This window comes from Sardina pilchardus, chromosome 22 (genome assembly GCF_963854185.1).
Source record: "Sardina pilchardus chromosome 22, fSarPil1.1, whole genome shotgun sequence".
Taxonomy (NCBI): domain Eukaryota; kingdom Metazoa; phylum Chordata; class Actinopteri; order Clupeiformes; family Clupeidae; genus Sardina; species Sardina pilchardus.
This window is the reverse complement of record NC_085015.1, coordinates 16343246-16356248: the sequence shown is the minus strand read 5'-3', so window position 1 is coordinate 16356248 and position 13003 is coordinate 16343246. Positions and strand designations below refer to the sequence as shown.

Genomic DNA, 13003 nt, shown 5'->3' with positions numbered 1-13003 from the left:
TTGGGGCTAAAGGTGTCTAAACTACACTCGGTTACAGCGCCATGATCATACCTTTTACTCAACACACATGGAATAGAAGAAACTCAGTCATTTACCTTTTACTTAATGGCAAGTATGCTAGGTCAGTCTGCCTAAGAATAAATTAAGAGAAAAGAGTAAGTGACATAGGCTATCTAACCTGAGCGATGTAGTCTACTGTATACCCATAACTCTCGAACTGTGGCAGAGTTAGTTTGTCTTCCTGTTATCTAAAGGCATGTGCCGGATTTTTGCACCTGGTCTGTTCCATCTGACGTCACTGCCAAGTCTTCAATTATTTGCACTTGACCACACCTTTAGGTTTACACTACAGAAAAACATTTCCCTTACTCACACCTACTCTTCGAGACTAAATGTTTCTAACGCACTGAACATTTGATTGTGTCTAAAAGCAATGACTGGTCACTGCAAACCACATGTCAATTCAACTGTCTTTCTCTCTGACACTGTTTTCAAGCAAATCTGGGCCTAAACTGTGCCACTACACTGACAGAGTTCACTAAACATGGGAGAACAACTACCATGAAGTGTTAAGCTTGGAGCTGGGGAACAAGTGTGACACTGGCACATGAGGGAGTCAGGCTGTAAGGACAACATCATGATTCACACAGCACAGGTGTATACCACTTAGGTTCTGCGATTCAAATCTACAGTCAAACTCAACAGTGTCAACTTTTCCAGCGTTTGCCAGCATGATGCCTCCAAGGTATAGGCTATTACAGAGCGGAGGATCACCATAAAGTATGTCGCAATAGGCTGTTCCAATTGAGATGTTGGCCTCAGGACTAGCATATGGTTGCAAACACCCAGGTCAAAGGGAAACTCTACAGACCACCATCCACAGGTTAAAGTAACAGATACGGATCTTAAGAATCTCCGGCTGGATCGAGAACCCAGCGGCGTATCATCCACTCCTAAAAATGATAGATGACAGTGGTCTGAATAATACGCGTGACAAAAGTGGGCATCTATTTACTTGAAAATATTTAATTCCATGAAACGTGATCTCATTGTGGAAGCATAGCCCCCACTCGTGTTACAAATCATCATCACCAACTAAAGTCCGAATCCCTCATCAAGCCCGACCATACCAGTAAGTAATTGTAATGTTAGGGTACATGAAACCATTTCACTTGGATTAAACTAGGTTTGGTATCGGACAATACCAGAAAATAACCAAGCTCATTCCGATCAACAGACATTTCCAATGGCAACTGGAACTGGCACTCTTCAACCAAACACTGCGGTTTTAATAATTTAGATGAAATAGATAGCTAACGCTAGTGAAACAGTAGCCCATGTAATATCATGGCCAGCGACAGTATGATACGTTACCTTTGCTATCTAGCTTACGTTATATTCATTGACAGGCCTGATGAGTGACCTAAATCTTGCTACTGACGTCTAGCTTACATTCCATAGCACATTAAGAGCTAACATTTCACGTTAACGTTGGTGGCCATTCTAGTGTAAGGAAGCAGGTAGGGATCTTCACTAGTTTAACAAAATCAAGTCTTCGGTTCTTGTGATTCACACATTGCGGCGTGAATGTAATTCCGTTCAGGGCCATTTTGGTTCGCTTCCAGGGCGTAGTAGCTAGCTAGCCATCATCTAACGTTACGGAACTGAAAACGAAGAACTTAGTAGCAAACTAGGTACCTAACCTTAGTTAGCCATTCAGGCTGACTGCTAGAGATGACAAATTGTGGTATATGTGATAGGTACCTTACAATAGGAACTTTCGTGGTTCGGTAAACAGAACTAGACTAGCTATGCTAGGCACTGTTGCAACTTCTAGGACAGTAAAACTACAACAGCATAACTGTCGACAAATAGTAACGTAATGATATATTTTTTTACTTCAGAGAGTTTACGTTAACCTTGCGCAGCGATGTTGACTTCAATGGTAGTGGTAACGTTAATGTTAAGTCGCCGTGTTATCGCTATTAGCTCAAGGCGCTCCCTCGGCAGCTTCCTTTCTATCAGCTGTCCAGTTAACGTTAACTATCCTAGGTGAAACTACGAAACGACCCAAGACTAGCCGACTTAATTCCTGGTTAGCATTGTACTCGTTAAGGTACGATTAGTCTACACGTCGTATCAGGACCACCAACAGAAGGCCTGCTGAAATTACATTACAGGCAGTCACAGCTAAGGTAATGAATGTATGCTAATGTGTAACACCAGTCAACTGCTCTCGGTACGGTATGTGGAGGGCTAAAGCTAACGAAGCTAGCTGCGACTTCAAATAATGCCAAATATGCATCGCCCTTCGAAGGGATTTGTTGGGCTAGTTCGTTAGCTTGCTAGTAAACTACTTAGCCAAAAAGCTACAAGCTAACTTTAGCGGTTGACGACAACCATTACTTGACACTCACCTCACCTCCAATTAGGTTCAGTATGTAAGTGGGCAATCCAAGCGGACAGATGTCCCACGTTCTCTGACGGTTCAACTTGCCTGTGGTCGTTATTGGTTTCGCAAAATTGTATATACAAACGATATCTTCCAGGCCGGTAATATTGCTACTAATCCCTTCCTCGGTTTCGCTTGTCGCTGAGTGCCTGGTATGGGTCGAACGTAGATGTGAGTCGCGCATGCGTCACGTTTGAGACGCGCATGCGCATGACTTCATATCTTTTTTATTTGCGAAATATATAACAAAAAAAACAATGACTTGTTGCCTTTCAGTGAAATATGACCAACTGTGAACAACGTTTTCCTGTATTGTAATGTTTACATTGCGACGTTTAGCCGTAACCGTTCATGTTTGAGCATGCGCGACTCACATGAACGTCCGACTGCATCAAGAAGTGCAACGTGTCCTCAAAAGACTGGTACGAAAACTTGTGTCAAAATATGTTTTAGTGGCCTACACGAATGTATGTTTTGCTCATTGATTTCACAGGATTAACCAAGCTCACAGAAAACAAGAGAGAACGCCAGTGAACATTTCTTCACCGTATTAATTAAGAGGACTTTCACTAATTTGCCGTTTGTTTCAAGGCTGCATCATGACACAAGCAGCCCAATTATTCTGAACAGCACATCCGGTTTACATCCGTGTTTCGGTAGGCTACTCGGCCGAAAATGATTAAAACCTTGTCAAATTAACAGTCCTGTTTATATTCTTGCAATGTCTCTGGCTGTAGCTAGGTGTATAAAAAAAAAGTTAATTTATTTCTCCATAATTTATGTCAAATACATCTTCATATAGCCTAGAATCTAGCCTATTCTAGATTCATTTCACACATTTCTAAAATATGACAAGCCTTTTATTCTACTTTAATCTTGATGATTATTAATGTAACATAAATGTATACAAATTTAGTATCTCAAATGTTGTCATTCAAAGCGACTTATGACAATACGGCCATTCTCCGCAGAGAAGTTTGGGGTCAAGTGTCTTGATCGTGGGCACAACAGTGGAAGCTGAGAATGGCATCCACAACCTCAGGCGACTGCTTAGCCAGTCTGCTATCATCACCCCAGTGACCATAATACCATAGTCAACCAGTTACTAGTAGTTTTGGCACTGTATCCTGCTACTGGAAGAGGAGACCAGCATCTTCATAAAGCTTGTCAGCAGATGGAAGCATGAAGTGTGCTAAAATCTCCTGGTACAGTAGCTGACTGGATTGATTCCAGACTTGATCAAACAAATGAATCAGTATAAAGCAAATTTGCATGGAAGTGAAATCAGTTGCTGCCATTTCATTATAAAATGCATTATTATTTTTGTTTTCTCTATGAACAATGTGTTCAGTACAACACTCAAACTGCACGGTACAACAGTTTTTGTGTGTTATTCTATCCAATACTATTGAGGGTTGAATACATTTTACTCATATGACCATACATTGGTGCGTTGGTATAGAAAATAAGTACTGATAATGTGGCCAATGTTTAACAAATATTCAAACTTGGGTGTGCAGCATTTGCATGTCTGGTTACCTTTCTGAGTATGCCTTTGTTTGGCTATTAGGTTCCATGTAAACAATTTCATCGGCTCATCATGCAAACTCCTTTCCCTTTTCTCACCAATGCCACCTTCTATCCCTGCCCAATGGCATCTTCACAATGATGATGGTGATGATGATGATAATAATAACAATAATAATAATTATTATTAATTACTTTTGTGCTGTCAGTGTATTTCGAATTTTTGTAGTTTTGTGGTTTTGTCAGCATCAGAGTAAAAAAAAAGAATAAAGCAATACTGCTTGCTCAACGGTGCAACTAATTTATTGATGAACTGGAGTTTTGGCCAGCCAGCCAGAGTCATCCCCTGACTACTTCTGCACTCATGTACATATCCTAAGGACTTCAACTGCAGTCTACACTATCACAGGGATGAGGATATGCTCTCATAATAGTCTCTGCAATCACTTATTATTGCTTATTACTTTTATGTAATATAGAATATTTTCAGGTAAGAAGGCCTCTCTCTTAAAATGGTTTCTTTATAATTTAATTGTTTAGTGATTGCTTTACATCCAAAATGTTAGTGATGAGAGTTAGTTTCACTAGTTGTGAACTTGTGAAAGGGTGTATTTCGACATGCTAAATGTTCACTTGTCTCTTTTTAGATCCATTAACGATTCCATTAAACAATATGGAACTAGTATTGTTTTGTTATAATTTGTCCATTGTTAGAATTTGACATTTATTCTGCTATTGTCCTTAAATTTAGCCATACCATGCTATAGTTATTGTTATTATATAATTAACTGAGTGACTTATTTGATTGCTATTCTCATTTCATGGTTTTATTTCTCATTAGGTTAGTGCTTAATTGTTTGTTTTATTGTTAATATTGCTATTCTCCCTTTTTGTAATTGTTCACTGTTATTTCATTTGTATTGTTATTTATTTGTATGTCGCTTTGGACAAAGGCGTCTGCTAAATAACCATAACCACCATAACCATAACTAGACGTACCGTATAGTGGTGCAAAATATGACTGATGCTCGGTCCTGTACATTCTCTCCACAAAAAGTAGTTGTGTTGTCAAGTTCTCTCCATTTCCCCTAACCATCCCCTATAATCTTGCGACTCACTGTCACTATACAGCATGTCCACTAGGTGGCATTCACATAACTTGCAATGGCTAGTGTCTTGCTCATGTTTACGGCTGTGCCTTACCCTTTCTCTAGTGAAGATCGACGCTGCCATTTGAATCTTATTTACACAGACACATACACAGCCCAGACATCATAAATCCAAAAATCTCAAAATTGGCCTGTAGTCTACACAGGAAAATATGTTGCCTGTAGTGTCCGTTAATGCATAATTTTGTCCTTTGTTGTTTGTTCTTTGCAGATAGATCTTCATCGCTATAATCTCGACAGCCCTCAATGTGAAAGGATGGAATTTGACAAGAAGCCTAGTTAGCCTACTAAAGTTTCCAGCTAAAACAGCAATTCCCCAACAGATTAACATCCAGCATGACCCCTCTTCTTTGACCCCAACCAAATCTTGGGCATTGCAATTAATTGATGACTGACTTAACTTTTCTGAGCATGTACTGTAGGCCTACTGTAGCCTCGACTGCAAAATCATGTTGGTTTATCCTTTAAAGCATTAGGAAGATCAGACGTTATCTGACACAAGTTTCCACACAGCTTACTGTGAAGATCATGGTTATCTCCTAGGCTACAACTAGGCTACAACTGATTCAGAATGCTGGAGCACGCCTGGTCTTCAGTCAGCACATAAGAGGACACAACTCCCCTCCTAGTTACACTGACTCCCTATAGTTGTCCGAATGACATTTAAACACTGACCTATAAGACACTGACTGGATCTGCTCTCTGCTATCTTAATTCAATGAGCAAGATGTAGGCTATGTCCCCAACTGCCCACTGTCTTCCGATGAGTTTCTGTTGTGTTGACCAGCCACAAACCCAACTGGTCAAATTCAAACTGTTCTGGTTTTAAAACTCTTTTCCTCAGTTGTTGGTGGAATGAGTTGCCAATTGCTCTCCGTTCCTGTGACAGTTTGGGGTCTTTCAAGAGGGGTCTAAAGGCATACAGTATCTGTAGCCTTGGTGCTAGCCGAACTTAGCCACGCCCACCACAACATTTGAGGTCGGGAAGTTCGGTCTGGCATTGCTCTGTTGTGGCGCAACTACAGTATGCTCGAACCAGAGCTGTTTGGACCAATCAAATTGTCAGGGGCCAGGGCGGATTTTATACGATGATGGACAGATGAGCAACTGTGCCTTGTCTATCACGTCATCTGAGCACGCTTTTGGTTTGGTTTGCAACAGAATCGCTGTGGCTACAAATGCATATTATTTCCATGCTCTTTGGCCTTTTACACAAAAACTGAGGTTTTATCACTGATTTGATAACGAGATGTGATAAACTGCTGGAGTCCATTTTTAAAATGACTATTATTTTCTATCATCTCCCTCAAAATGTCCAATTAATTGTTCTCACCCAAAATGTTTGCATTTGCATAACACCCCTGCAGCTGTGGGTGCTGTACTGGCTTATCTGTCACACTGTGATCCAGCCTTCACTGTGCTGTTGTTACCTCCGCCAAGTACTTTTCATTTACAAAAACATTGTTGTCAGCTAATTTATACCCAATTCCATTGCTATGGGTTCAAGGCTCCACACTTCATGACTTACTATGTTCAGGATTTATGCAGAAACTGTTTTTTCCAAGTAGAGCCTAATTATTACAGCAAAGCAATGAATATTAGCAACATTTACATATGAATGACAGACAGAGTGCAGCAGTTAAGTTCACTGCTTTTTAAAAATGTTTTACATGTGGCTGTAGTTCATTTTTACCATTTGCTTACAATGTTATAGCGGATGCATGGTACAGTAGCTCAAAGGGCAGAGTGTTTAATTATGATTGTATAACTCAACTTATGAGCTATGTTATGTTTTCATCGGTGTTTGTTTGTTTGTTTGTTTGTCTGTTTGTTTGTTTGTTTGTTTGTCTGTTTGTTAGCAAGATAACTCAAAAAGTAATGGATGGATTTCGATGACATTTTCAGGGAAGGTCTAACTCTAAAATGAAATTTTGGGAGAGATCCATAACGTTTTGATTCATGAGGCGGTTATGTTTTTCGCTTCATGGCGTTGTAATGGTGGCGATCTGAATAGTTTAGGTTCAAATGTATGACAACCAAGGAAGAACAATACAAGCGGAGGTTTAGTTTTGTTATGTTCATTTCTTTGAGGGATCATGTACAAAATGCATGTACCACAGAAACAGAGTAAGAGTTTTGTACAAAATTTAGTCACCAGCTGAGTTCCATTTGCAGTCCCTGACATGGTTGGGTGCTTTAGTCTGTGTTTCCAGCGCATCTTTTCCATCAGCTGACTGACTAGACAGCCTAGTAACAACAGAAGTGGGAACATGACATTTTAATTCCATCACAACATAAGTTCATCATGATATGCAAAACATGTCAATATACAGTACATTATGAGTATGCGTATCCAGTATCCAGCCTTGGCTTACCGATATGAATCAGAAGGGTTTGGCTGGCTGCAGTTTGTGTGCCTTGCTGGTTCCCTGTGCCTTATTCTGAGAATTCGGATGCTTGGTTGGTTTTATTTGCATAGGCCCCTGAGAGATGGTGCTGTTGTCATAGGTTTGCGATTGCCTGTCACTTACAGAACTCTCTTCCTCTTCTCTGGTGTCTTCTTCACTCTCTCGCACGTGCACTCACTCTCATTTACACAGACATACACACTCACATATCTCACACCACTCACTCATACACACACACTCATTGAATCGTTCTGCCTCGTACACACGGACACGCACGCACACACACACACACACACACACACATTTTCTCACATATCTCATGAACATCACTCTTATATCGTACAGATACACACACACACACACACTACACTCACCCATGCATGTACACAAACTCATGCACATTCAATAGCATATTGCACAGGTTTTATACCTGCTGCAGTCTTTTAATATCTCTCAAACTTAACAATTAATAGGAAACTCACCAAAACGGTACATATTGGAATATATCTCCTAGACATGCGCAACCAAATTGTATTTCTGTTCATCATGCTGGTGGATGCATCAGGTAAGTGCTTTTCATTTACAAAAACATTGTTGTCAGCTAATTTAGCCTATACTCAATTCCATTGCCATGAAAGATATTCCGAATTATGGGTTCAAGGCTCCACACTTCATGACTTACTATATGTTCAGGGTTTATGCAGAAACTTTTTTTCCAAGTAGAGCCTAATTATTACAGCAAAGCAATGATTATTAGCAACGTTTACATATGAATGACAGACAGAGTGCAGCATTTAGTTAAGTTCACTGCTTTTTAAAAATGTTTTACATATGTGGCTATAGTTCATTTTTACCATTTGCTTACAATGTTATAGCGGATGCATGGTATTTACAGTAGCTCAAAGAGCAGAGTGTTTAATTATGATTGTACTCAACTTCACCTAACCTAACTAATAATGATTATTTCACAAACTGTGCAAATTTCACTGTGCACTTTCTCTGTCTTTTGCATATTTTGTGTTTTTGCCCTTTTGTTTATTTTTGATGAAGATCTTCCCCTCCATCTGGGTTTGAAAAGAGGAAGTTGCTCAGGGAAGATGTGTAGCTATTTTTACAACAGCACAATGTTACAATGAAGACCTTACATGTCCAGGTCAAATATAAGAATCGGATATACTCTTAAAACGACGCTGTTTTGTGTTGAAACAACGCAAACTGTTGGACAAAGATGTGTTAAAAACAAAGCAAATCGTGTTCAACACATTATGTAACAAATGTCAATGTTTTGGAAACAAGTGTTGTCCCTGGACACAGAGATGTGTTATAAAACAACACAAGTTGTGTTATTTTAAATTTCAACACATTTTGTGTAACAAATAGCCTAACAAAAAGCAATGTTTTGGAAACAGCACAAACTGTGTTGTCCCTATCTGGACACAGAGACGTGTTGTTTTCAACATTCATGCTTAGAGAGTTATGGACGTTCTTTGCATATAAATGTATATCTATACTATAGAACCAAACTACATTGATATCTCTGACACATAAATTATCTTTATATCCTTAATATTTATATTTCCTCTTATAGGTGCTCTCACTCCTGTTTGTGTCAGAACTAGTTTTAAGTAATATATTATAAGTAATATACTCTTATTAAATACCCTCTTTTAGTTTCCCCAGCGAGCATGCAGCTCTACCAGTGGCCGAGGTTTGTGGGTGTGAAATCGGGCCGCATACCGGTAGTAACGCTCGGCTGTAAAAGCTACGTCAAGGACGACTTGAAGGATGTGGAATGGCTGAAGGCTCCGCTGATTGAAGGCCAGGCAGACAATGCCCACCTGTTAGAGGAGAACGACAGGGTGCACTTTGGCGAACGCAAGGGCTGGTTGACCCTGACCAAGTTGGAGCCCGCAGACAGTGGCATCTACTTCTGCCGCGTCAATGGCACCAAGGGCATCATGGGACCTGGCAGCGAGATTCAAGTCCATCGTAAGTAGGCTAATCTTTGGCCTTATGGCCAGAGATGTGTTCTGAAGCCCTGTGGGTTTCAGAGGGTGAAAGTCCTAGTTTGTATTGCCTCTATGTGCATGTGCTCTTAACATGAACAGTGATCAGACTACTTGCTGATCTATACCTGGCTGAAGAGTAATGGATTGAATGTACTGTGACAGAGGTGGGAAACTTCTGAAAGCAAAAGTCCTAGGCCTGTTACACATTTGTTCCAGCCACATTTGTTACACACACACACACACACACACACACACACTCTTCATTTCTTTTACATGGCACTTTGTTTGTTGCACTACCTTTCCCTTGAATTGCTAACAGTTAACAGTGGACCATGTAGAAGACTGATGGCTCACCACTGGTTTGCTAGACAGACCTGTATCTGACTTTTAGTTATTCCACCTTAGGTCTTTTATGATTTCATGTTAATTATTCTTTATGAATATTTTTAAATGATTTTACGTTGATTTATGCTTTCTTTTTATGTTTTATTATGGTCTTTTTTTAATTAGGCTACTCTTTGCCCATTCATGTGCTTTTACCTGCTATTACTGTTTAGTTTTGTTTATGTAAAGCACATTGAATGACCTCTGAATGAGGTATGAAATGCGCTATATAAATAAACTTCACTTGACTTGTCTTGTCTTGTCTTGATGTGCCTGTCTGTATATGCGTTTCTGCACTTTATCCATTAAACTTCCTGTGTTTGTGTGTGTGTTTGTCCCAGGGCCCAGGAACTTGGATAAGGCCATTAGGAGAAGCAACATGAAGGACGTGGTCATCTTCCTGCAGGCCTTTCTGCTGGGCTTATTCCTACTGATCCCTCGCCTTTGCTTCAAGCAAGAGGTAAACACACACACACACACACACACACACACACACACACACACACACACACGTGCGTAAACACACACACACACACACACACACACACGTGCGCAAACACACACACACACACACACACACACACACACACACACAGACACACACTTCTTGGTTTGTTTATGATTTTCAACTTTTTTTTTTTTCGGACAATGGTAATGATTTGCCAAAATAATTAAAATTGAGATATTAATTATCAATTTACATATTCATTCATTAATCTACTTTACCTCCTGCAGCTAGAGAAAAAGGAGAATGTCTATGAGGTGCCTGACGAGGACCACACATATGAGGTAAAGTGGCTTTTATGACACAGACACACAAGATAGCACAGCCTCTATGCCAAATATAAGCTTCCATCAACATAAAACAGCACAGCCTCTATACATAAGCTGCAGACAATAGCACAGCCTCAGTTTAATGTGCAAAGGCTCAGTATTGCCGACTGAAAATGACCAAGTCCATGTACACTTTTAAGTGAGACAAACATGTAACCAAGCAGATTCCAATACGATTACCAAGTAATTTATATTCATATTATATTATATTATATTATATTAGTATTTTTATGTTATATAGCCTACATTTAGACTATCACTATTTAGCATCAGATCATTATTTATTATTTAGTTGAAGACTAAGATAGGCCAAGGACATGGTTTCAGTCTCCAGTTCACCCATAGAGCAACACTGATGTCTAAATTGAACCACACACATGCAATAGAGACAGAGAAAAGAGAGAATAGAATGAAAGAATGAGAGAGAGAGAGCATGAGAGAGAGAGAGAGAGAGAGAGAGAGAGTTGCACTGCATGAACATGTCATGTTGCATAATCCAGTATGGGCCTGCACTGCTGCAGTGTTGCAACTCAACTCAACGTGTTTTGATGCTACTTGGAGATGTGTGGATGTTGGAGGGTAACGGACAGTGGTTCTCTTCACGGTTGGCCGGTGACCCATAGTCATTCAGCTGCATAAACAGGAAGAGAGAGAGAGAGAGAGAGAGAGAGAGAGAGAGAGAGAGAGAGAGAGAGCAAAGAAAGAAAGAAAGAGACCTCAGACACAAAGAAAAATGGAAAGAAACAGAGAGTCGTTGCTTCCTACACACCCTTGCTGTACAACTGAAAGGGCAGGAGGAACTGTTATATCAGTATTGCTACTTATAGCTTTGCCATTTACAACATTGGGGGCGGTGGTAGTGGTTAAGGAGCTGGGCCATAGCGTGCAGTATCCTGAAAGTTGTGGGTTCAATTCCCGGCTTTGACCACTGTGCCCTTGAGCAAAGCATTTATCCCCAAGTTGCTCTAGGGAGAATGTAATACCTTGTAATATAGTTAACATATGTACAGTAAGTCATTTTGGACAACAGTGCCAAAAGAATGCATGTAATGTAATTGTAGCATTTGTCACAAGCCGCCATATTTATTCTGCTCTTATAAGGTAACTGCTTATATACTGCACATATTTATATTTAATTTATATCTCATTGAGCACAATGCAAATCAAACAGGCTATAGGCTGACTGGAAAAAATACCATGGCAATCTCTAGCTATGGTGAAGGGTATGTGATGATGTGGGGCTATTTTAAATTCCAAAGGCCAAGGGAATTTGATCAGAATGCATAATGTCCTGGATCCATTAAATAGCTGGCCTTTAAAAATAAAAGCATATAAAAAAATCCTCCTGCTCCTATGGGAATTTAACATAGGGGTCAAATACTTGCCCCCTAGCATTTAAGGAAGAACATTTATTTATTTACGATTATATTCTCCAATCACAAAGAAAATTGGTGTCCTTAGCAATTCGATTTTTACTCATTTTTTTAAATCGTGGCATTAATATCAATTGTCAAATGATGATTTAATATTCCTGTTTTTAAGCAACCTTAGCATGGTATCAAATACATGTTCTCCCCACTGTATATATTAATATAAAAGAGATCTCCTGCTAGTATTAGTCGTGGCATTGATTGATATAGGAATGAAGTCAGCGCTGTGTCTCTGTCTCTCTGTGCTGTATGCAGGGGCTGGACATTGAGCAGTGTGGTCTCTATGAGGACATCCCAGCCTTCAGCCAGCAAGATGCCGATGAGCCCTGTGACATGAGCCCTGAGTCTCCAGACCAAGAGTGAGGATCCTGCATTATCCACCAATCCATCCTCACATTATCCACCCACTACCCCCAGTGCCTTATCCACCAATCCATCCTTACATTACCCCCCCAGTGCCTTATCCACCAATCCATCCTTACATTACCCCCCCAGTGCCTTATCCACCAATCCATCCTTACATTAACCCCCCCCAGTGCCTTATCCACCAATCCATCCTTACATTACCCCCCCCCCGTGCCTTATCCACCAATCCATCCTTACATTAACCCCCCCCAGTGCCTTATCCACCAATCCATCCTTACATTACCCCCCCCCGTGCCTTATCCACCAATCCATCCTTACATTAACCCCCCCCAGTGCCTTATCCACCAATCCATCCTTACATTAACCCCCCCCAGTGCCTTATCCACCAATCCATCCTTACATTACCCCCCCCCCCCCCGTGCCT

At 40.3% G+C, this 13003-nt stretch overlaps 2 protein-coding genes across 3 annotated transcripts in view; one reads left to right on the top strand and one right to left on the bottom strand.

Annotated features, from left to right (window-relative positions):
* sec24c (SEC24 homolog C, COPII coat complex component) overlaps positions 1-3012 on the bottom strand; it is a 37446-nt gene extending 34434 nt beyond the window's left edge. Inside the window, exon 1 of one of the 2 annotated variants that reach the window (XM_062525591.1) lies at positions 2418-3012. The gene's annotated coding sequence lies outside the window, so the exon portion shown is untranslated. The remainder of the gene's footprint in view (positions 1-2417) is intronic. The other variant, XM_062525592.1, reaches the window with a different exon arrangement.
* Positions 3013-7702: 4690 nt separating this feature from the next.
* cd79b (CD79b molecule, immunoglobulin-associated beta) lies at positions 7703-12969 on the top strand. Its single transcript, XM_062525590.1, has 5 exons — positions 7703-8121; positions 9228-9545; positions 10291-10409; positions 10685-10738; positions 12469-12969. Exons 1-5 carry the CDS (start codon positions 8073-8075, stop codon positions 12574-12576), a joined length of 648 nt encoding a protein of 215 aa, XP_062381574.1. The 5' UTR covers positions 7703-8072; the 3' UTR covers positions 12577-12969.
* The last annotated feature ends 34 nt before the right edge of the window (positions 12970-13003 follow it).

Coding starts and splice junctions, on each gene's coding strand:
- cd79b (XM_062525590.1), top strand. CDS start 8,073: ATGCGCAACCAAATTGTATTTCTGTTCATCATGCTGGTGGATGCATCA. Junction 8,122..9,227: donor CATGCTGGTGGATGCATCAG/GTAAGTGCTTTT, acceptor ACCCTCTTTTAG/TTTCCCCAGCGAGCATGCAG. Junction 10,739..12,468: donor ACGAGGACCACACATATGAG/GTAAAGTGGCTT, acceptor TGCTGTATGCAG/GGGCTGGACATTGAGCAGTG.